Below are 26,091 nucleotides of genomic sequence, written 5' to 3'. Positions count from 1 at the left end.
TGTAAAGACACATTTGCTGTGACACAAATCTGTTAAAGAAGTACTTAATTTTCACACTTGTTGGGAACTGTTTTAAAGGTGGATTTACACATAAATCCCATTGCACAAATCTCACTTAGCTACGGTGATCGTAAGCCTATGTTGAAGTCTGGGAGTTCCGATCACCTTGGTGTTAAGATCAATTTTTGGAAGTGGACGCTGTTCTTTATGGTAAAACGCTGAGGGAGTGAGGGAGTTTAGTTTTACACACTCAGCAATATTCCAGCTATTTGGCGGTCAGTTAATAATCGAGTCTGGACCAGACAAGTCAGTGATCAACAGCATGAGCATCAACCTGCGCAATTGGGATCCGATGACAAGTGTCAACCAAGCCAGCGAGCCTGACCATCCGATCCTGTTAGTCGCCTCTTACGACAAGCATGGGTTACTGAAGGCACATTCTAACCTGGACCTTCACGGGTGGAATGAAACCTGGATCTACAGCAGTATGGGTTATCATTCAGCCCACTTGTTTCTTCACTGTTCAGAACTAAACAGGAACTACTCACACTGATATTTCTCAAAACCATTTCGAAATAAAAATATGTAAAAGCCGTTGACACCAAAAGTGTGTCTAAAGGAGCTACAGTGGTACATGATCAAAGGTAAAAAGACAAGAGACCTTGAGCATACAGATGGTCATTAGGATTTTCATCAATTTTATACACACAAATGTGAGGCAGAAAGTATTTACTTTCTTAGTCTTCATTTGATAATTCATTTATTGGATCTATCAAGATTTCTACATAGGAAATATGCAGATCAAGTTGGGCAAGCTCATCCATTGAACATCATCAGTTTGAATGAGAAGGTGGGTAGAGAGTAGTCTGTCGTACAGACCCTGAAGCAAATATATCTAAGAAAGCCCACACAAGTCTAGAAAATGTGGCAAGTCTAGATTTCCTCAGCTTCTGAAAATGAAGAAAGTCTCAGGGCTCCTTTTCATTATATTTTATAATTTTTTACTATGAACTTTTTTCAGTAAAATATGTTCATTTCAGAGACTAGTTGTTAGTCTAGGTAGAGAGGTGACTCTGGTACAGCACCTCTACCATCTGTCCTTCAACGAGGTATCAATGGTCGCCCCCACACACTGCAGGTTTCACACAGTTTAAATCTCTGTGACACTCTGTGCCATACCTTGTGTGTACTGTCACTCAACTGTTTCAATGGCCACATTGCCAGATCAAAGTGCAATGGCACCTTGATTTACGCTCGTCAAGTCCACACAATACTCTCAACAGAGGGTAGAATATTTGAAAATACTGAATATAAATAAATATACCCCTATCAGAGAGCACAATACACTGATAAGCCCTGAATGTAAGATATAAATACTGGACTATGCTCTGAATATAAAGTAGCATAGTCCAGTATACCCTGAATATATACAGTTCCATATACTGGTGAGCAGGTTGTAATTCAATAGTCGATTATCCCTGATCAGTACCTGGAGAGAAAGTTCTGTTTCACTGTTAGGCTAGAGTTAAGAAAAGTCTCTTCTGTATGTCAAGATGAATGTTAAACATATGTACTAGGTGAAACAGGTAATACGACTCTCTGGGGTAAATGTATATCCTGAATTAGGTGAAAATGGGTTTTACGTCGTGCTTGAGAATATTTCACCCATATGACGACGTGCATGCATGTGTATGTGTATGTGCGGCTGCTTGTACTAGCCCAGACTTAAGCTGGTTTTATAGTGCTAGCCCACTGAGATACCATGCCGCAGTGAAGCATGAATACCCCACTCAGACACATTATACTGACACCGAGCCGACCAGTCCTTGTTGTACCCATTAATGCCGAACGCCAGGCAGGGACCAACAAGCACCATATTTTAACGTCTTTCGGTATGACACGGTCGGGGATCAAACCCGCGACCTTCCGCTCTCCGGGCGGACGCTCTAACCACTACACCACGGAGGCGGTCCTTGATGATAAAGCCTCAACAGGGAAATGTCAACTGCCAACATACAATGAAAGTGAATGCAATGAATATCATTCCAGATTTTTCTCATTTTATTTTAATATTAATTTTTACGTGCTTTATTTGCAAAGTACTGTGTTATTTCTCTGCATAAATATTAGACTTTCAAACCACAACCATTTAACATATTTCAGCCATTCATCATAAAAATGTTATGATACATATAAGCATGTTGTCATTTTAAATAACCCACATAATCCATTAGCGCTCAGTCAGCGATGACTTATGAATGATAATCACGTGACAATGTGAACATCAGAGGTATGTTACGACTATCGCTGTCATGGACTAAGCTACCATAGACATCAACTAGAGAACATTAATACCCTTACAGAGTTTACTTAAGCCCCTTAAGAGATGTTGTCAACATTATAGCAGTGAAATTAACAATGTGGCCTCTGAAATAGACATGACATTTATAACATGCCTCTTACTATTAACTCTTAAGGTAGTGAAATGGACAAGCGAGGAAATGATTCATTAATATTGCTGTGATGGAATGTGAAAGCTTGTTTGAAAATATTTGTGTTGATTTCAAGACAAGAATGAAGTTTCTAAGATATTTATTGCTATGAGAATTCAAATATAAAAATCTATGCAAGATAAACAGTTTGTTACACCAGTTTTTAATAAAAAATACCATCTTAAATACATCAAAGAAATGCCAACTCTACATATTTTTAATTAGAAATGACAGAATACATTATTTAACACAATGCATTAAAAGTTTTAAATATTATTTTAGTGAAGTGATAAAAAGACGTCAACATTCACACATTTATGTTCTGACATCAAACGTGGCTCAATTTGTTGTGGTTTAATATTCCGGCACCTGAGGTACCAATTCAGGTCATTAATTCATGAAGTGACTTGTTGCCCTGCTGGAGCCTTTGTTCAGCCTCAACACCTCCTTAAAGCTTGTCATATCTTACTGAATGGACATATACAGAGGACATCAAAGGGTCATATATGGTATGTAACATTAGAAAGATGCATTTTATGCCTGCTTACCTGTAAAATATCCTTTAGAATATTTGGATATGTAAGTCTCAAGATAACATGTGAAATTTGAGTCCAATTTCATGGAGATTTTTTCAAAGCTGAATCACTCTATAAATGCACTACATGGAAAAGAGTTTGAAGTTTAAAATGTCAGTCATCTCGGTAGCATGTTTCTGTCTTTAAATCAGAAAAGTGCTATATAGGCATGTTTCTGTGTTTATTTGCGTTTTCAACTTATGTATGGTTTGTTTACTTTAAATGCATTTTGTTCAGTTATACATTGCGGATACTTATCTCATTAAATCAAGTTTGAGACCATTGACTTTGTAAGTAACACAATATAATGATGTATGCATACATGAAATCAAATGAGAACCATTATCAAATGACATTTATTTCAGCCATTAACTGGAGTGAGCACGAGAAGGAAGATAGTTTTGCAGTCTGTACCAAGAAGTGAGACACATGACGTAAGTAGCAGGTGTATGAGCACCTGTTCAGAAGTTGGGGCTAGATTATGGCGTGTAAATATCAAACAGACACTGCTTCGCTTCTGTCAGGATTGTACAGATTGAAGCAATTTTTGTGGAAATCGGTTAAATGGCTGAAGAAAGTTTCCATTTCTTCTTCCAACCTCATGTAATACTGGCAGGAGTTTAAATATCTAAACGCTACACTTTTGTAGGAACAGGGGATTTATAAGAAAGTACATGTACTTTAGTTTGAGGAAAAAAAATCTGGTATTTTCATTCATTCATATATGTTAATTGTTTGATAAAGTTTAATATTACAGCCCACATAAATCAGTAAACACCTTGTGTCAATGTTAGTAACAGTGTCAGCTTTTATTGGATTTTTTGGCTGTTATTTTTCAGTGAACTGTTACTTGGGACATTCACAACTCGGCAGTGATGCTAAAGTCGTTGTGATGTTGATACTCTTAGTTCGGGCCATAGGACAAATTTCCAAATTGGTTCAGTTCTCTGCATGATACCATGACTGATTCCATCAACTATTCACTTCAAACAGTAATTCTACAACACAGTGCTCTTTTCGTGGTGCTTCGGTTTGGTCCAAGAATATGTACCTCCAATTTTTCTACCTACTTAATAACATTTAATAACATTAAGAACACTTTAATACCCTTTTGCCTCACATATTATCCACCATTTACTACACTGAGCTCAAACAAATGTTTTTGGAAAAATATATATATCAAACAATAAATTTGAATTTTGAAAATATTTCAAATTGCAGATCTATATGTTTATTTGATTATAAAATATGAATTACATTAGCTTTAGATGTTCAGTGAATTAATAGAGTTAACAAAATTTAAAACCAAAATATTTCAAATGCAACTTTTTCAGTTAAGAAACCACCCTTTGAGTTTCACTTACTGAGCTATTTTGACAAAGTCTAGTGAACTCCTTAATGGGTGGAATGTAGATATCTACAACATGAATGACAGGTGAACTGCCGACAGAGTGAAATTGGCGATGCAGCACAGGGTATGATTACTGACTGAACCCATAATCTCAGTGCAAACTGCTGAGCTAGTACATTGTCAACTGAAATCCATGACAATATATATCCTGTTAAACATTTGAAATATCCATTAATGTATTTTTTGTAAATATCGTTTTATTTCCTAAACACCTGTTGAATAAAGAATGAAAACAATGGATGTGGAAAAGGAAGGTCTTGTTGGCATGGGTTTATATTAAAAATAATAATAACTTAATACATATAGACTCACACCTGAACCTGAGCCAGACAAGGATGTCCCATCAGAACTCTCTCACAAATTGAAATTCTTTGTTTCATATACAGATGGCAGAAAGTGGTACACCAGGTACTTATTATTATATTAAGCATAAAAATATTTATTTTCTTCATAATTGATGAAAATTCATGACATTTGATTATGCAGTATTAGCTTCAAATTTCCATTTTGCAGACATACTGTAACACCTGTTTCTTAAGATACATAGACAATTCTAGCATCTATAATGTGGAATGGATATGAAGTGCAATTTCTGTAAATATTTACAACTCTATATAGAAAATCCACACAATTAAACGTTAATTAAAAATAACGTTTCTTGTTCCTCATTCCCATCTGGAAGCTTTGAGTTCAAAAGAATTTACACCTGCACTTGAGATGCTTGTATGTGTGAGAATCAACACGATGTCTGTAGCAGCATAACAAAGTCGACTCTCGATGGCCGGCCATTGGTCATCCATCAAGCACTCCAGTGGAGGGTCCAGTTGCCTCCAGCCATGCCTAGCTGACCAAACACTCATTTGGACACTCAGTGACCATCAGCAAACACAATCAGTATATCACAGGTAGACACCAACACCTTGCTGTCTTGACCCCACGCAAGGGTCAACCAAACACTCACTTAAGTAGCTCCTCATTATGGTGACATCGTTCTAGGGTGTGACATGCTACAACCACTCATTGCCAGCATTCCATATATATTATGGCAGGACCTTTCAAGGTTGTGACAGTTCAGAGCTGTTATACAAAGAAAGGCAAAGCAAATGGATTTTTATAGCAGGACCATTTCGGGTTGTGACCATTCTGTCAGTTTCTGTTATAGAAACAACAAAAACCTTTCCATTTTTGTAAGAAATTTCTGCTAAAAGAAAATTTGATTGTTTCCTTTTGACTATATCATGAGTATGTGGGCTTTTTTGACAATGCATTCAGCAGTGTTATACAAAGAATTAGTGACAAAAAGAGTTTTAAAAGAATTTCTCACAGTTTTAGAGAACATACTACTTGTACCTGGAAATTTTATACAGTCCTTATTCCAGTCTGGATGATCTCATGTAAATCGAATCATGTAACAGAGGAGATGTGATGCATCTAGAGACCATGTGATGTATCTAAAGTCCATGTGATGCATCTATAGGCCATGTGATGCATCTAGACACCATGTGATGCATCTTGAGTCCAAGTGATGTATCTAGAGGCCATGTGATGCATCTCGAGACCATGTGATGCATCTATAGGCCATGTGGTGCATCTAGACACCATGTGATGCATCTAGAGATCATGTGATGCACCTAGAGGCCATGTGATGCATCTAGAGTCCATGTGATGCATCTATAGGCCATGTGATGCATCTAGACACCATGTGATGCATCTAGAGACATAGCAACCTATCTGTTTCCAGAAGAATGCCATTCAGTCAATAACTAGCTGGTAATAAGGGCAGGTAGATTTTCTGGTCTTATTGCAATGTCACAATCACATGCAGAACGTTGGGTATGTCTTTGCATGTAAATAACCGAATTATTAGCTTCACAGTATTAGTTTGTAGTTTATCTTGTCCATTGATGACAATAAGAAGTGAACTAGCCAGTACTGAGCAACAATATTGACCATCAAGACTCAATATGACAGCATACACTCAATACTGCGCAAAACAACATTCACTCAGTCTCAGTAAAAATATATGTGATATAAATGTCTAAGGCTGAACTATATGTAATAATCATTAATAAAAAAATAACCCTTTCCTCCAACTTTTCAACTGTCTTTACAGCACTAGGCCAAAACAAATGATCATTAATGCAAAAACCAACGGACTTCAGTTTTACAAAACGAAAACACTGAGCAAACACGAGTCTCTATAATGACAAAACGAACATGTTTACTTTAGTGACAGCCCTAGAAAGCGCTATGTTAGACTCCAGAAGGATGTGAAAGAAATCTGCTAACACAGATAGTTTTCACATTTACATTTCAATACATTCAGTCGAACTACAGCAGCGATAGCCCAAGAAGTACTTTTCATACAGATCAAGTTTTATCAGCATATTCTTTCACTGACCTTTTTGATCCCTGAAGTTGAGATCAGGAAAAACCTGTGACTTGTAACAAGGTATGGGAATTCATCTGTCTGTCCTAGCAAGCAAAATGATGATCACACAATTACCTGGTAGCCACCTGTTGTGAATTTCAGGCGGTTCTCTACAAAAGATGTTAAGAGACTTTTGTGTCCGTTTTGATAACCACGACTCAGAGAAAATGACTGATGAGTAAAAAATTGTAAGCGATATTGGAACAAGATTATAATATTGCCATTATCCTTGAAGGCCTCAGTGGAAGAATTCTCTGCTTTTCTGTGATCACTGACGGCTCGGTAATAAGTTTCAGGTTAAATCGCTGCTTTGCCTCAAGGCCAACAGGAGTTATCTCACGGGGGTGTCTCGAGCGGCCATGAAAATTGCAGCAAGTCGAGCGAATGATGAGCCTTGTCATGGTAATCCTGGCCAACTTGTTCATCACTTTTTAGGTGTCTGGATTTAACAAGTTTAAATATTTGCCCGGGTGAGTCATTTATTAACAAATGCCAAATAATCCATGTCGTTTTAGGTTATTGACATATGAAAGTACCAGACAGACTCGTGGGATCTAACGTACTGGCTGGATAAATGTTTGTTTATGTTCCTTGAGTAAATTTTTGTAACTTAGAGTTTTTACCATGTACTCAACAGTCCACATTCACCACCATGCAGACAGGCAGGGGGCTGACAGAAGAGTGCTGGTGGTGCATATGCACCAAAATGAAGTATGTCAAGCACATTGGTTTTGCTCAATGACTCAGATTTATTTTTAATTATTTCATGTTCTGTATACACAACACCTTTCATGAACTGAAGGTTACATGGTCTTCCATTTTCATTTGGTTAGATAACTTATACAAAAACAGCCAACATTATACTAGTTAATCTTTGCCATCCCTTAAAATCCACTCAATATAGTTAACTTTGTCAGATGAATGTGATCATCAGAATAACTGCAACAAAAATAGTGTGATACGGTGAACAACAGCTATATTCTCACACTGAGGAGTAATTTGACTGAATGTTATTTTTAATGATAAGTCATTGGATCAAACAAACCAGTTGTAAATATGGGATTTGAACAGATAGTCACTGGTTTCTTGCATACCAAGGGGTGGTGGGGTAGCCCAGTGGTTAAAGTGTTGGCTTGTCACATCGAAGACCCGGGTTCGAATTCCCATATGGGTACAATGTGTGAAGCCCATTTCTGGTGTCCCCCGCTTTGATGTTGCTGGAATATTGCTAAAAGCGGCGTAAAACCAAACTCAGTCAGTCAGTCTTGCATACCAAAGGGACACAACTCTGTCCATAAACATATCATTCTTAGACAATTGAGCTACCTGTTCCCATTCATGAAAAGAATCATTCACAAGGACGAATCATTCACACCCGACAGATAATCCACACTTCCTTATGATCCAATAGTTATTTTCGCAACCCTTAATAAAACACATTTCGTCACAACCCGTACAATGACGCCAGAATTCCCTGCCAACATGATACGTATTGTATAATATCATTGACAAACTTTCCCAGGAGACTTGCTGCTCTATTTCACTCTGACAATGTCCTCCTAAACACGAGGCCAGGTATGTCCCCTCTGAGCTCCGACAGACTACCGATATGATCCATCGCAATGTAGAGCTGGTGCACGTACACTGTCATTCGACAGGTCTCTATAAAGACACCCCAAAAATGCTGTTGGGTCAGGTATAAAACATAAACACATATTATCAATGGCTGTCAAACAAGAGATGACATATCACCTTACTTTGGATTCCCGTTGACAATATCCCCCACACAACTGGATATCTTCATCAAATTTCATCTTTTTTAGATGTCCATATGTTTCTGGTAAAGTATTTGACGTGAGGCAAAATCACAAGTTCAATTTTCATTTCTTTTCAAATGCACACTTTTTGTGAATATAATCAAAAGTGAAATAAAATTAAGTTATTTAATTCATCTAAAGTTAAGAATTTCAGCTAGGTCATTCAACCCATTTAAAGGAGTAGTTCATTAATTCTACACTGAAGTAGAGAGTAAACAAAGCTTTATGTGAACATCAAGGACGGGACGTGTCTGTGTACCCTATCTAACATTAAGTAGGATTTCTTGTTAAGCATGTGAAATCTGTACAAGTATGAATTAAGAACATGATGAATTACTGTCTAAGTGGTACGCTTTACGTGTTTGTTTAGACGCTTATCTTGTTCAGTGCAAATTAGGTATTATGCTAAAAGTCCAAGTCAGCAGGATCTAGTAGGGATATTCATGTGAAATTCATGATCGTTCAATGTAGCCTGAATAAAAACATAAATAAAAGATTGTGAAATGGGAATATTCGAAAGGTTTACATTTTGCATCATATTTTGATTTAATAACTCGCTTGTACTAACTAGGAGTATTATTGTAATCCAAAACATTTTTCATATACTGTAGAAAACAAATCTAGGAGCATGAATAATTTTCAAGAATATTTTAAAAAGTATATAAAAGTACATCATGAATACTCACATTTTGTGTTCAGTATATAGTACCAAGTGGATAATGGCTCCTTCTTGCCACTTATTTGTACTTTTGATATAAATATATATGAATAAATTGAAATCTATTTTATCTTATTATAAACTAATGGGGGCGGTCACCGGGTAGCCTAGTGGTTAAAGCATTCGATGCTCCACATGTGTACAATGTGTGAAGCCCATTTTTGGTGTCCCCTATTGTGATATTGCTGGAATATTGCTCAAAGCAACGTAAAACCATACTCACTCACTATTATAAACTAATGACTATTTTGCTAACAATTATCATTTGAGTCACTACCAAGATGTGGTTTAAAAAATTGCTGACTGGGCACAAGCAGTATTTCATCACCAACATCAGTCACCAGTTAATATGTTTTTTACACAATGTATCCCTGATGACATGTGGTTTCTAAGATCATCATTTAAAAAATATATTTATACACAAAGTTGAAAACCCCAAAACAATATGTAAATAAAAATGTTGAATGAATTTACCTAATACTAAATATGATAATTTGATCCTTTCTACTGAGAAAGTTTCCTTTATCATCTCAGAATTTTACAACCTCGTTGACACAGCTAAGAATTTTTATCACATATTTTTAGCTTACTATGCGACATAAGGTCAAACTATAATTCCCCTTCAAGAATATCTTATGTCGTCCGCTTCATACACTTATCATCTGGCACTGTTAAACAGTGTCCATTCTTCCATCACATTCCTTCATCCCACTACACACACAATACCTTACATCCTCTAATAAATGTCCCCAAGTTAGCTGTGGTCCACATTTATTATTATAGGATATTTATATATCCAGTACATGCTCAAGGCGCTGGTATTTTTCCCTTGATCATTGGATGTCAATTTCAATGGCACATCGTATTATCAATCTCAACTCCCTGGGGACCATACAACTCTTACATTTATGGGATCAAGTTTGAACAGTCTGCCACATACACATTAACAGGAATTAAGTTTAAGATTTTCATCAACATTTTCAGAGAAATTCAGACGGCATCATAATTTTCTAAATGTTCCCCGATTTACTGGGGTCTGTGTAAGTAGTCATGGTACATTGTCTGCCAATATGTGCTTCGATAGTTACACACAATAAGCAAGCAAAACCTGTAAGACACTGCAAACCTGCTCAGCTGAGCTGAACATTCTGTTGTCCACATATGTGAATGTAAACACAATACAGATTATTCCTTGGCAGATGCAGTACCTACAAGATATGAAATTAAATACCGGTAAATCAAATTTTGCCTTGATTGATGGATTTACTTCCTGTCACAGGTTGATTCAAAACTGAATCAGCATGAAGAGACACTGAAGGGTATTTGGTTTTATCCTTTTGTATCAAAAAGAACACGGATACATTTAAGCCTCTGCCTCATGTTACAACGATCTACCAAATACATTTCCATCTTACATGGAGATGGATAACGGCTCAGGTGGGGATAACAAACAAACATTATTTTTGTTGAAGCTTGACATTTTAAATAACCATCTTAACTCACATCCTCTCAGAAATAAAGTTAGTCCCAGAAGCAAAGCTATTGTAATCATACATAAAACACTCTAAAAATGTATATTCCATTGTTTTTGGTAGTATTTAACCATTTAGGGAGTCTGTAAGAGATAAAAATGTTTGTATCTTTTTTATCGCACCTGAAGACATACATCCTTCGATTCAGCAGAAATCCAGTGAATTATTTATGTTTTTAGTGCAATTGGAGGAATAACATTTCTTTTCAGTTCGAACAAACATGGAAATGGTACGTTTCCTAATACACCTGAATCTTTTATTGGGTGGAATAAGGTATTTCATTTTCACCCCTGTGTAGATGTATAAAAACAGGAACCACTTAATTCAGATGCCATTCAGGTTAAGAATATACTCAGGAAATAGTTATGGTCACTTTGAATACAAAACCTTATTGTTCCCAACACGTGGTTAATATAACCTGAAACAAACTTGTAAATAACAAAGACGTCTATATATGTACACTGTGAAACCGCTAGAGATCTTTTATGGAGCAAGTCAGCATGGACCGCAAGTAGTTATGGTTAACCACATATACCCCAGAGGCTTGATATATAGGTGTCAGAATTTATGGATACTCGGTTTTCATTGGTCGTTTACACGCTGATAAAATATCTCACTTTATGGATGGTCAAATGTCTAACAAAAAAAGGAATAAATAAAGGATAGAACTAATAGACTGATCATATGAGATTTTTGCTTTGTTTTATCGAGATCATGTTTCTTATCTGTGGCTGCACTATATTTTGTAGAAATAAATGTAAAAAATATGGTTGCCTCATATTAAATATATAAATATCAATTTCTTTGATTGGCATTGTAGAAGTTTGGGAGTACAATACTGACAAATTTATGGAGAACAACTTTGTTTATTTGTGAGTGTGATGGTTCAATATTGGGTCTTATACCATTGTCAAACAGGAAGGAAAAAAAAAAATAATATATAAAAAATATCAAAATCACCAATCTTGATGAAGAAGTGGTGAGACAATGCATTGTATTACCATATTTACAATTTCCGACCCTAAGGAGTATGTTTTATATTCAATTCAGGGTATTTGTTGATAAGTTTCTGAAGTCAAAATAACTGGAGTTTAAGGTTGTTGAGAAGGGCGTTCACATTCCAAAGAGGTGGAAAACAGGAAATATTTTACACATTCAATGTGTTTGAATCATTATAATTACACACAGATTTACAGGTTTTTATCATGCATTTCTTCCATACCATACCAGCTGTAATGTAGATACTGGCTTTAATTACAGCGATGTCTCTGTCAAAGGAAGATGTAAGTGAAACTATCTGACAACTGATTCTATTTGATCCTGGATGTACCCATCAAGTGAAACTCAACCCATCATGTTAGTACCTGTGTTTATAGCAGAGATGATACGATATGTACACTGGACAGGTGGAGGCAATATCACGCATATATCACTTGTCGTGAAGCATCCTGCATGCAATAAACACCAAGAATATGTTAGTGTAATTATTTAACAACCCTCGTGCAAAATCCACATGAAACTACCAACAACTGCCAATTATATATCTAAGTAAATTCAAACCTCCTTGAGTGTTTTACACCGAGTGAGTTGAAACATGCAGGATACATGGATACAAATGCCAGTATGTAACAGCTGTGATGATATCCTTGGCGGTAATGCCATACATATCACAACAGGGGCGGTGGGGTAGCCTTGTGGTTAAAGTGTTCGCTTGTCATGCCGAAGACCCGGGTTTGATTCTCCACATGGGTGCAATGGGTGAAACCATGATATTTCTGGAATATTGCTAAAAGTGGCGTAAAACCATACTCACTCATTCACTCACAGATCACAACACGTAGCATATGGCTGGATGGTATTTTTCTGCCAAGTAACGACATAGTGAAACACAGTATCCTCAGCACCTTCCTTTCAAGTTTCAGATTGACTGATGATAACTTTGAGATAAAACAGTTTCAAGACAAGGTGTGACATTTCTGTTTGAAAAGAATAAAGCACAATGAGTTTGAGACTTAGTTATGTCTGGGTGCACATAGTATGGATGTTAATATCTATCTGCATTAGGGGTGAAACAGTATGCTCTTACCACAGTATGGTACGTATTGTGGTACAAGGCCTTCGGTTCGGTCCGTTTCGGTTCGGTATATGTAATATGATCATAATACAGAAAAGAAAAGCAACTTATAGATTTTGACAAAATGATTCAATTTCTAGACATTTTAGAAAAGGTTTAAAAAGGTGAATAAAATGACGGTACAAAAAACAAAAATACTGATTTTGGGGATTGCATTGCGGTATACCGAACCGAAGGCAAAATACCGCAGTTCTACTAATACCGCGGTATACAGTTTCACCCCTAATCTACATGTGTTTGTTTTGTTTGATTGTCATCGCCCCACTCAGCCATGTTCCAGTTATATAATGACAGTTTATAAATAGTCGAGCCAAACCACTTGATCTCAATAGTCCCCTTTCATGAGAAGCATGGGTTGGCTGAAAACCATTTCTGACCTGGATTGTCATGGGTCTATCTGCATGTGACATTATTTTATAGGGGTGTCGCGATACGCGAATGTATCGATGCATCGATACATTTTTACTGACGATACGATACGCGATACATGCTTGCGTGTATCGATTCCTATTTTAAGACTTTATCGATTCCAATTTTTATGCTATATCCATCTCCGTCAAAGTCTTGATAGTAAAATTATACCAGACCCCCCCGATAAATAGATGTAGCTAGCTTTACTTAAAAAATAGGTTGGAAACTAACAGCTTTTGTGATTGGCTAGACTATTTTGATGGACCAATCAGCGAGCGCGTACGTTGCCGGTAAGGTAATGCTATGAAAAGGCGCGAAAATTATGTATCGCGATAGGTATCGTATCGTGACCTTAAAATCGTGATATGTATCGTATCGTGACACCCCTATTATTTTACATCCCTTGCACATACATTCAAGGTATGTTCATTAAAATAAACATGAAATAAACTTGAAATATATACACATACAATACCACTTGTGGAAATCCGTTTAACCAAATACACCCAAACAAAGATGTATAATCCCCCCAATCTCTTGTCTCTAAAGGAATGTCAGATATTCACACCTGTCCTTTTCATTCAAGATTCAGATAGAGCTGAAACAAGTTATACACACACGTAAGTATCAGTGTCTTGTGGTCAGCCATGTCAATTTACCTTTGTAAATGAACCCCTACAAGACAATGAAATCCCTCCCACTAAGCCATCTGTGAAATAGAATCTTCGATATTCACGCTTATATTGTATCTACGAATTCGTCCCCATCCATGTTGATAACCTGTCCAGTGTCTATTTACTCATGTATTGTATCTGAAACTGGCAACCACAGATCAGGAGAAATGTTGACACGGTGTTCATATCACCTACAGCCTCGTACATTTCCCCTCAAAGAAATTTCAGGTGTCGATATCAGGTGGTCTTGTAATTGAAGACTTGCACATGTCCCTAACACAGTGGGGGTTATTATACGATATTTTATCCTAACTGTAAATTGGTGGGACTTAACCTGTATTGATGCCCCAATCGCAAAGTGTCTTTGTTTATTATTCTTTTCTTAATCTCCTTGTCCAGGTACATGGTCAGTAGTCATCATTTGACACTGGATACGGAACATAAAATTGTCACGATTTAACCTTTATTGTTGGTGCTGAACTGCAGGATTTTCTGTGATGTTTTCAGTTCTTTCTCGGGGGATACATCTGAATGGTGGCTGTGAGAAGGTAGTGACTCAAGAATTCAGGAAATGAATTCAAGTAAAACAAATTTTTACATTATGACTCATACGAATTGAACAATTCGGATTAAACATGAAATGAGACCTGGGCTCATTTGAGAAAAGCAATCTCAACACGAGTAAGACTATTGTTAGTATTAGACAACATATTAAGGATGTCAACTTCTTCTTTATTGTATACACAACGTTTCTGGGCTATTCCTTGCCCCTTCATCATTCACCTGACAAAGGGCAAGAAAAAGCTCAGAAACATGTATACAAAAAAGAAAAAGTTGACATCCATAATATTTTGTCTTATAATATTTGAACACCAACTTCTATATCTTTTCAAGAAGTAAGTAAGCTAAAGTTTGTGATGTCTTAGTGCTAAGGTCGCTCTATGCAAGCAGGCCTTGTACAAATTATCAAAATATCTGTGGTACAAATGTCACTGATAATATCATGCTAAAAGGAACACTGGATATCTGATAGTTGGAATTTTAATCCTTTTCTGAAATGACCAAAACTACTTCATTCAAAACACCTCAACATCTCAAAAGACAGAAACAACATTTTCTGATCAAAATCCCATAACAACAATGGACCAAGAAGGTCACCCTGTCTCATACCCCATGCAGAATATGAGACAATTACTCCTCTTGTTTGTCTCTGAATCAGATGAAGGAGAATGGAGTGGCACCCTGGGGTGGGGCGTGACCCCAGTCTTATTCTTCAGGGGTGAGAATCAGCTGTATCTGCTCTGTCTCTCAACACTTTGTTCTTTTGACAGCTTCTTCATTTATACTGTCTAGCCAAGATTACAATGGAAGTTTCTGTGGCCTAAAATATGCCAGTCTTAATTCTTCAAACATGAAAATCTCTCAGGCATAACTATCTGAACCAATATCAGTGAATGCAAAAATTTCAAACATTTGTCATATGGATAATAATGACTCTCTCAAGATCACATACACTAAAATGTATGAGGTTATGTATGTACTGTGGAAAGAATAAAAAAGGCCAAGCTGTAAGCAAGGAAAAAAGGCTAACTTCATTAGTAATAGCCACAACTTACTAATCTGTTGTATGGTGACTCCTCAATCACAAAATGAAAAAACCCTCAAGTCCTATAACATCATCAAAACATTAGTGAGGGAGTGAGTTTAGTTTTATGCCACACTCAGCAATATTGCAGCTATATGGCGGCGGTCTCTAAATAATCAAGTCTGGACCAGACAATCCAGTGATCAAAAACATGAGCATCGATCTGCACAATTGGGAACCGATGACATGTGTCAACCAAGTCAGATTGCCTGACCAACCGATCCCATTAGTCGCCTCTTACGGCAAGCATGGGGTACTGAAGATCAACATTCTAACCTGGACCTTCATGGGTAATAAAAACATTAGCATTATATAACACAATTATATATTTCATAGTCTTTTTGGTCAGCACTTATTGCAATATTCCAACATCACAGCAGGGGATACCAGAAATAGGTTTCACACATTGTACTCATGTACTGATTCCAACCTGTGTCTTTGGCATAACATGCTTTAACCACTGGGCTATCAAATGGCCCAATTGCATATTATGAATACCAAGTTGAGTGGCAGTGATTCATGAAGCCATTTAAATGGAAAGTGTATTCTAACAACCACCTTGAGTTTTAAATTTTCTCATTCATCAACACAACATATAATACCACAAAAATATCCTTTTACTAAAGTGTATCACACTTCAAATTTATAATTCAACATAAAACCTTTTGTCATATGATTTAAAAGTGACACCATATAATCTGAGGTGACAGAAGACAACATTAAGCCAACAATTCTTCCGTGACATCATCTTGTATGCTTTAGTCAAAGCCCATTTCTTATGAATTACAACTGGTATATCATTTCAACCTTGGGAACACCTGTTTTAAATGTCATCAAAATTCCCCACATCTGTGGATGTTTTAAAAAGCTTGAGCTGGAACTTTACAGTAAGAGTCAACCAAATATTTCCGCTTTGTAGCCCAAATATATTCAGTGCTTAAATACCAGATGACAATGGTAAACTGATACCAGATATGCTGCAATGCTTTTTCTTAAACTTTAAATCCCCCTTCCACGGTGACCTCCTTTTGTCAAAAGGCATGACATTTCATGTGGCCGTCAAAGTTGCCTGACATTTCCTTAAGGGGAACAGCATTTTCCACATGCACAAATCTCTAGATACATAAAATAAGCCAACAGATTTGAAACTTCATGGCGGGTAGTGTCTGTTCCAGCACAGAAGGACACTTAATCTCCCCAATCGTGATCGTCACAAAAGGTAGGGAAGATACCCTTTGCACTGACAATTATGATCTGTCTGGGTTTGGAGTGATATTTCTTCCAGCTGTTCCAACTGAACACAAGAAACATGGGCAAGGATGGATGTGATGGTCAAATCAATGGTGTCCCAAAGTGTTGAAAGGTGTCCAAAGGTGTTCTTCTGTCCAGGTGGTCAGCAGAAATATTTGTGTGAATATTTTCCTATTGAGATACTAGTTGGAAACCCAGAAGTTGTTTCAGTGCCTGGGATGTTATTTTAGCCATGGTCCAGGCACTAAACACCCTAGTTAGATCCTGGGTAAAGCCTAGAACACCCTAGTTAGATCCTGGGTAAAGCACTAGCCTAGTATTTGAAGGCATCCTAGTAGTTAGATCCTGGGTAAAGCCTAGAACACCCTTTTAGATTCTGGGTAAAGCCATAACACCCTAGTTAGATCCTGGGTAAAGCCTAGAACACCCTAGTTAGATCAATGATTCAAATTTTATTATTAAAGCCAAGAACACCCTAGAGATTTGGTAAAGTGATAAAATATGAAACTTTTTGAAGATGCATATTGATATATTATTCTGCACTGATGATAAAATATGATTTTTTGCATATTGATATATTTTCTGTACTGATCATGACCGCATGATCTGTGATGAACATGTGTGAGTCTCACGCCAAACTCAAGTGACCTGACAGGAATATAGATACACTGTGTGGTACAATGACTGAAGAAAGGTTGTACATGTGCTAAACTATATACATACAAAATGTCAGAGAATACTCAGTCTTGATTATCTGCCAAGCAGACGCCATTGGGTCTAAAGGCAAAATAGTAAAGAACGGATTGCTGAAAATCAGCGATGACACCAGGTGTCTAAGAATAGGGTAAATATTTCCTACCCTACTCCCAGCATCTGACCCCTCCCCACCACCAGCCTCACACACAAACACACATGTTCACACAAACGTAAGCTATTATTACAGACATGTAGATTGTGTGACAAAGGTGTGAAAGCAAACGCAAAGATGTCACTTACATTTGGCTATATTTCCGGTATACGGTATATATACATCGTGAGTGAGTTCAGTTTTACGCCACTTTTAGCAACATTCCAGCTAAAATGGGCTTCACCCATAGTACCAATTTGGGGAATCGAACCCGGGTCTTTGGAGGGACAAGCAAACTCTTCAACCACTAGGCTACCCTATTGCCCCTGGGTATATATATATATATATATATATAAGTCAGACCTTCACATGATTTAACATAACATTAACTAGTGACTAACAGAATGGTGATGGTGAGCATATAAAAAATGATTGGTGAATTTCAACCACTTTATTCTAATTCCCTAGTCGTAACAATGGAATTCCATAGGTGGACAACTGATTTCGTTGTCTTAGTTTGACATTATTAAATATGTAATAAGAAACCTGAATAGATAACTACTTGAGACTTAGCGAAAGTGATCCAGTCATAAGACAGGGATTTCAGCTATGTCGGGGCATTCACAAAGCAGTCCTCGAGACAATGACAAATACTCCCCTGACAGACATAAGTCTGAAACATAGGAGGCAGCACACTACACTGACAAGTAGGGTTGTATGTAATAAGCATAAACACTTACATGACTCAAACAACAAGCAGGGATGTCCAGGAAGACATTCATATAGAAGGAAAACATGTAGAGTCTCTGGGAAGATATAGTCTTATAAGTCTGTTGTACTAATTTATCATGTTTTAATGGTAAGCAATGTATGGACAAATGTTGCTTCTGCTTTTTACCCCGAAGACAGCTGAGATATTCTACACTACCACATAGAAACCACACTGAGTAAACTGTATGTGATAACTTCACAAGGATGTTTGCTTGTTGTGTGAAACCCTGAGGCCGTCTGATCAATGACAATATGAGAGCATCATGATCATGTGGACATCATGTCTACTTCAGGAACAGAAGGTCATGTGGACAAGATGTCTACTCTAGGATCAGAAGGTCATGTGGACAAGATGTCTACTCCAGGATCAGAAGGTCATGTGGACAAGATGTCTACTCCAGGATCAGAAGGTCATGTGGACAAGATGTCTACTCCAGGATCAGAAGGTCATGTGGACAAGATGTCTACTCCAGGAAGAATCAGAAGGTCATGTGGGACAAGATGTCTACTCCAGGATCAGAAGGTCATGTGGACAAGATGTCTACTTCAGGATCAGAAGATCATGTGGACAACATGTCTACTCCAGGAACAGAAGGTCATGTGGACAACATGTCTACTCCAGGAACAGAAGGTCATGTGGACAACATGTCTACTCCAGGAACAGAAGGTCATGTGGACAACATGTCTACTCCAGGAACAGAAGGTCATGTGGACAACATGTCTACTTCAGGAACAGAAGGTCATGTGGACAAGATGTCTACTCCAGGAACAGAAGGTCATGTGGACAACATGTCTACTCCAGGAACAGAATGTCATGTGTACAAGATGTCTACTCCAGGAACAGAAGGTCATGTGGACAACATGTCTACTTCAGGATCAGAAGGTCATGTGGACAAGATGTCTACTTCAGGATCAGAAGATCATGTGGACAAGATGTCTACTCCAGGATCAGAAGGTCATGTGGACAACATGTCTACTCCAGGATCAGAAGGTCATGTGGACAACATGTCTACTCCAGGAACAGAAGGTCATGTGGACAACATGTCTACTTCAGGATCAGAAGGTCATGTGGACAAGATGTCTACTTCAGGATCAGAAGGTCATGTGGACAAGATGTCTACTCCAGGATCAGAAGGTCATGTGGACAACATGTCTACTTCAGGATCAGAAGGTCATGTGGACAAGATGTCTACTTCAGGATCAGAAGATCATGTGGACAAGATGTCTACTTCAGGATCAGAAGGTCATGTGGACAACATGTCTATTTCAGGATCAGAAGGTCATGTGGACAACATGTCTATTTCAGGATCAGAAGGGCATGTGGACAAGATGTCTACTTCAGGATCAGAAGGTCATGTGGACAACATGTCTACTTCAGGATCAGAAGGTCATGTGGACAACATGTCTATTTCAGGATCAGAAGGGCATGTGGACAACATGTCTATTTCAGGATCAGAAGGTCATGTGGACAAGATGTCTACTTTAGGATCAGAAGGTCATGTGAACATGAGATATAAATCATGATAACTGTATTGGTTTGATTTCAAGCAAATGAACATTACTTGAAACCTTTCTTATCCAGGCTTACTTAATTTTACAGAAAAGATGAAGACATATTAGCCAAGTATTTATTGTTTGGTTGACAGAAAATGGGATCACAGGGTAAGCTAATGACAAAGACAGAGATAACACTATCAAACCAACAATCCTTTCAAAGAACTCTGAGGTGAAATAAAAACCCAGTAGGGGAACTACAAATATCCATATTGTATTAATGAAAAGATACAAAGCCTTGTGATCAAAGTATCCCCAAGACTTTACAGTGACCACATGAACCAGACAGATGTTCTGACCAAATCTTTGTAACCAAATCCCTCCCCCTGATGGCTCCTCAAACAGCATAAGCTGAGGGTCAAACAAGCCAAATCACTCACAAACATTAAAGAAAGACTGGCTTTAACCATCTCGAGATATATAGTGCTATCTCAGGTCCTAAGTCTTCTTGGTTCTCATAGCATTCTTCACTGGCTTATGTTGTTTGCAAAGAGGCATTTGGCTGATACACCATTGTTGTGGCCAGTGTGTGAGGTGTTGCTATAGATCTCCAAGTGGGGATGAAATATGTGTATGTATATTTCAATGGGTGTCATTATCAACGTAAGTGACATGGCTTGTATGGGACAGTGATGTTAATGTCCTTTATCTGCTTTCATGGAGGTATATTACTTCTTGGAAGTAAACAGGTTTTCAAACACAAATCACTACTACTGACATTATTTATTTCCACTTCATCTTAAAATTCATTTGACTCTTTCATCAAAATCATCGACATTGTAAAAAATATATTACCTTAATTCTTAAGGCAAGAACACAAGCAGAATTGGTAAGGTAATTTGTAGTCATTTTGGATAAAATTAAACTATCTAGTATACCTTACTTTTGCATTAAATCTAAAATGAGAGTAGGACAGTCAGTTTCTTCAAGTTATTTACTGTAAAGATGATACATTTAGTTTAGCAATGTTCCGGAAAGGAATTATTACAAATTGTGTGTTTATTCCTTCAGGCTTCCATCATAAGTCCCACACCCACATAGACTGGAAAGGGCATAACACGTTATGGAGGGAGGCCTTGACCATGGTAATACAACAGAACAATAAATGTTTTCCATCACATCTGTGATAAATGTAATTGGTTTCAAGATCAGTACCATTTTAGTCATATGAATCCCTTCTTCCTGAAAGGGGCAGTGGGGTAGTCTAGTGGTTAAAGTGTTGGCTCGTCACACCGAAGACCCGGGTTCGAATCCCCACATGGGTACAATGAGTGAAGCCCATTTCTGGTGTCCCCCGCCGTGATATTGCTGGAATATTGCTAAAAGCGGCGTAAAACCAAACTCAGTCAGTCTTCCTGAAAGTTTCGGCTTCATAGATTTAGACTAGCATCTAAACATAAACTTGTTAAGCCCCAAATGTACAGATGTAATTTAAGATATTAAACATGATTATGTTGTGCTCAAGCTAGGGACACATGTTCTAGACCCAGACTTCAATAAGTACCAAATTTTCATATTGAACACAAGGTTAAAGAATTAATCTGGACTTGTGACCTGAAGGCTATATATTTCCTCCACAGACCTCAAAGTCTCCATCCTGCTCTCATAGATTGATGTATTGTGTACAAAGATGTGACATAATACAATTTGTAGGGAATAAATACCAGTGATCTGTCAAGCCAGTCTCATAACATTGCTTCAATATCTGACAGCAATATAATACCTCATGTTTGATGTGAGGGTAGTCTTTGTGTTGAACTGCCTCTGGCATGCCAGAGATGTATGGATGATAAATTTACCATGGCTCAATTAAAGACTCAATCTGGATTAATTCCTCTACCTTGTTCACAATTGTTACAAAATAGATTTGTCTAATATGTAGGTCATGGTGAACACAGATCTACTTTCATGATGCATACAAGATTGTTAAAAGGTAATGAATGGGTAAATGAGATTAATTTTATGCTGCTTTTAACAATATTCTAGTATATTCAGTATATGATTAATATATAGTAAAAACTATGATCACATTTCTATGAATAACACAGTCAGTTATAATATTAATAATATATATATAAATATTTCAAAATTGATATCAGTAATTTAAAGAAAATTCCTTTCTAAACAGGTGTTATGAATTGATAAACTTGGATAGTAGTAAGGAATAGATATTACCAGAGACCATATAATAGATAGTATTATATGGTCTCTGATATTACATTTAATTATTATCAAAACTTCAATAAATACTTCAATGTCAATAAATTTAACCAATATGCCCATGAGAATCATCTTATACCATTAAATAATTCAGATTCAATGCGAAATCTGTACTAAGAGTTAGTACAAATACCATACGTCTAACCCAAGATGTCTCAAAATGCATCTCCAATATGGCATCCAAACACCGGAATGTTAGGTTTGGCAGTCTTAGTAAAACATCAACAATCGTCACTTTGTAGATTCATACAGGAATTTTTCATTGGCTGAGCAGTGTATTAGCTTTGCACACAAATCTTCCACAGTAAATGTTGGCTGCGGAAGGGAAAGGTCACCCTACCACAGCACTGATACAGGCAGCTAATGCAGCCTACATGCTGATAAGACAGGGTGATCTTCTTGGTGCTATTGCTTTTAGTGCTGGGACCTGGAAATCTTTAGGAGGCTGTTTACGACAGGCCATCAGGTGGCATGGATGTTTCTATGGTGTATTGGCCATCATGGCTTGAGGGTAATAAATGGATGTCTGAATAATTGGCACAAAAATAGTACAATCCTTTGAAGAACGGTGCTGTTTATTGTCAGAAAGAGCAACTAATGAATCAGATATGAAAATAGGACATCATGGTTATAAAACCATGATGTGAGCTATGTTGGTGGTTTGCTTAAAATGACTTTTTTAAGAAACATTTGGTAAAATGACAAAGATTGGCTTTTGCCCAAATTGTCAAACAGTAGTTACAAGTTTAACCTTTTATTTCTTTTTTTTAAACTAAAGATGAAAAATTAGAAAAATTGAAGAACAAATTGTGCTCAAAAGCTACTTAAAAATGAAAGATAAAGATAATCCACTCATAATCCTGGTAAAAATGAATGAATTGAAAGTAGGGTCATTGTCACAATTATCGTCTACACATGGAATCAAAATTTAAGTTTATTATAAGACCAGTCCATAACTTTAACATAAAGAGTCAAAAGGGCAACAAAAGAATATAAAGTCTGTGTGAAAGTCGACCCCATATCAAGTAAATATGTTTGCTTAATATACATTCTGTACCACAGCCATAACAACCACAATAAAATACATGGGACATTTTCTCCTCAGTTTGACCGGTGGCAGGTCACTACTCCTATATATGAGTACCACCTTCTCTCTCAACGCTAACCTACATAAAACATAGTCTCGAGGGTTGTAAACCTGGACCCTACAACTAGAAGATAGGTGGCTGAAGCCCTAGATCAACCCGTGGAGAGGGCCCCTTGACACTCTTGGTGTTGGGGACAGACTGTTTGCTTTGTACCACAGAGAATAGTCTCTGTGGTGGCAATGAGTGATCCATCAGATTCCATTCTTTTCGCTGATGGGGCGAAAATGTGTCACCCTCCTTTAACAAGTGTGACCTACTTTTGACAAATGCAAGGTGTTAATTGTTAACAGGTAGTGACATGCTTACTGTACACAAGTTAAAGTTCAGGCTGATTTTCATTTGGATGAAGACTGTATTGAAAATCATTCATGAGGAAAACAAAACAAAATCACAGGTAGTAATTCAATATTATTGCACAGAACTTTAAGGAAGTGATTCTGGTGCCTCCTCTACTTATCACATTTTTAATGAAATAAATTTGAATTTGAATCAAACTGTGTATATCATTTTGCTTCATCAATATTTATGTTAGTGCGCGAAACTTTTGCCCATGTGTATATTACGATAATTATTTCCAGTCACAGACATAGGGTTGGATTGGAGGTTACAGGTGCTCTGTGGACCTGTATAACCACAGGTAGTTAAGCAATTAATCGGCTTTGAAGTTCGCCGCCGTGTGTGCACTCAGAATTATATCAGTCTGGGCGATCGAGAGATGTTTGCGTTTGGAAATTTATCAAAAGATCTGTCTACTTATGAACAGATATCGAAACGAGTTCCGAATTAAATAGGCTTAAAATAGAGCCACGACATTGAAAAAACTGCTTCGTCGAGGACATGACAAGCAAAGGAGGTGAAGACTGTGTGACTCATTCAGGTTCAACTTAATACATCGGCGCAAGTTTCGCAACAATGTTTTATACTGTGAAACTAACTTGCAATATTGCACTGGCGAATAAAGTTGATATCACACCCCAATCGATAGCAAAGTGATGAACTACATTGAACACTGGTGTTCGTATCACCTGTATCGCTCCTTGACGGGCGGTACAGCATTAGGCTCAGGTGAAAAGTTGCGTATTGCTTGTCGATCGAGAAATGTCACCTACCTTCATCTTGTCCTAATGCAGCCCATACACAGGTAAGGTATAAAACACCACAAAACAATCCACATCCCATGTTTAGGTAAATGCAGGGCTCATAAGCCCATCCAGTGTCAGATCCGTGTGTATCCGTCTATACCATGTGAAACGGCCTGCATTGAAATTTCCCGGCTAGGATCCGAGCGTGCGTCTGTGTTGACACCACCACCTACAGGGCGCTCAAGTGAGAGTACGGAAACCAGTTGGGGCCATCTATGCAAGGCTCAGCCCACTGCCCCCGCGATCTTAACTACGTGAATAAACTGATAACAGGGCTCTGTCATTTTACTATTCACAACGTTTTACTTACGAGGGATTTATTTTAAAGCATACAAAATAGAACCTTTTTGTGGTGGTGTTTTTTTCTTTATGAATTAGCAGATTTAAAGGCCACTGACATCTTACCATTTACACAATGTGCACATTAGGTTTTATTTTAAATTTTTGTGAATATAATTATATTTCATATTTTGAAATTGGGTTTCACGTGAAGCGTTGATCCATGCGCGTTTTGAAGCAAGCAAATGGTAATGGGTGTATTTATAAGGTGCAACGATAACGTACCCGCCTGTTTCTACATGGTGTGACACAGGTGCCATTGGATGATTGCATGTAAGGCCGCTTCTACAAGTATTTTCATTACATGACGGACTTCAGTGCTAAGCCGTTATGACATAGCTTTTAAGTACACATGGTACTGCTAGACGAAGGATCGTAAACGGAACTGGGATTCGAACTCATGACCAGATATATTGACAGCTACAGAAAACGGTGCTGTGCAGAAACTCGGAGCACCATAGACCTGTAAACCAGTTGTGCTTTCCATACATTTGCGTCTTGTGCATACAGTTTGTTTCATTATGTGAGTGAGTGAGTTTAGTTTTACGCCGCCTCAGTAATATTCCTACTATTTGACGGCGGTCTGTAAATAATCGAGTCTGGATCAGACAATCCAGTGATCAACAGCATGAGCATCGATCTGCGCAATTGGGTGTTTTATTATGTATTTTGTATGAGGAGTTGTGAAATGGTGTAAAAACATACCGATGTCGCATGTCACCATGGCTCATACTGCTATGAAGCCAGTTTCAGACAGATGTGTTGATCTGGTCAGATCTGGAATTTAGGGCGTATAAAACATTGTTTTACGATCGTTGGCGGCACTTTAGTTGAGTCACAAGGAACGGCTTGTCAAGAATCCAGTTGGGAGCAGGCAAACCATTATTTTACGGAATCAGCAACAATCCACACCGTCTAGACTCGACAGCAAACTAGTTTGCTTTGACAACCACTCGCAACTTTCCCTATCATTAAGGTC

General features: G+C 37.5%; 1 protein-coding gene across 1 annotated transcript in view; it reads right to left on the bottom strand.

Moving 5' to 3' along the window:
* LOC124266055 (laminin subunit alpha-2-like) overlaps positions 1 to 24,929 on the bottom strand; it is a 145,055-nt gene extending 120,126 nt beyond the window's left edge. The window contains 1 exon segment of the mRNA XM_046700874.1: positions 24,741 to 24,929. Within this exon segment, the coding sequence (XP_046556830.1) occupies positions 24,741 to 24,810 (70 nt within the window). The 5' untranslated portion in view covers positions 24,811 to 24,929.
* Between the last annotated feature and the right edge of the window lie 1,162 nt (positions 24,930 to 26,091).

The sequence above is a fragment of the Haliotis rubra genome, unplaced genomic scaffold (assembly GCF_003918875.1).
Source record: "Haliotis rubra isolate DU_JTF1 unplaced genomic scaffold, ASM391887v1 Scf10, whole genome shotgun sequence".
Taxonomy (NCBI): Eukaryota; Metazoa; Mollusca; class Gastropoda; order Lepetellida; family Haliotidae; genus Haliotis; species Haliotis rubra.
The sequence above is the reverse complement of the archived record's forward strand: the minus strand, read 5'-3'. Positions and strand labels throughout refer to the sequence as shown.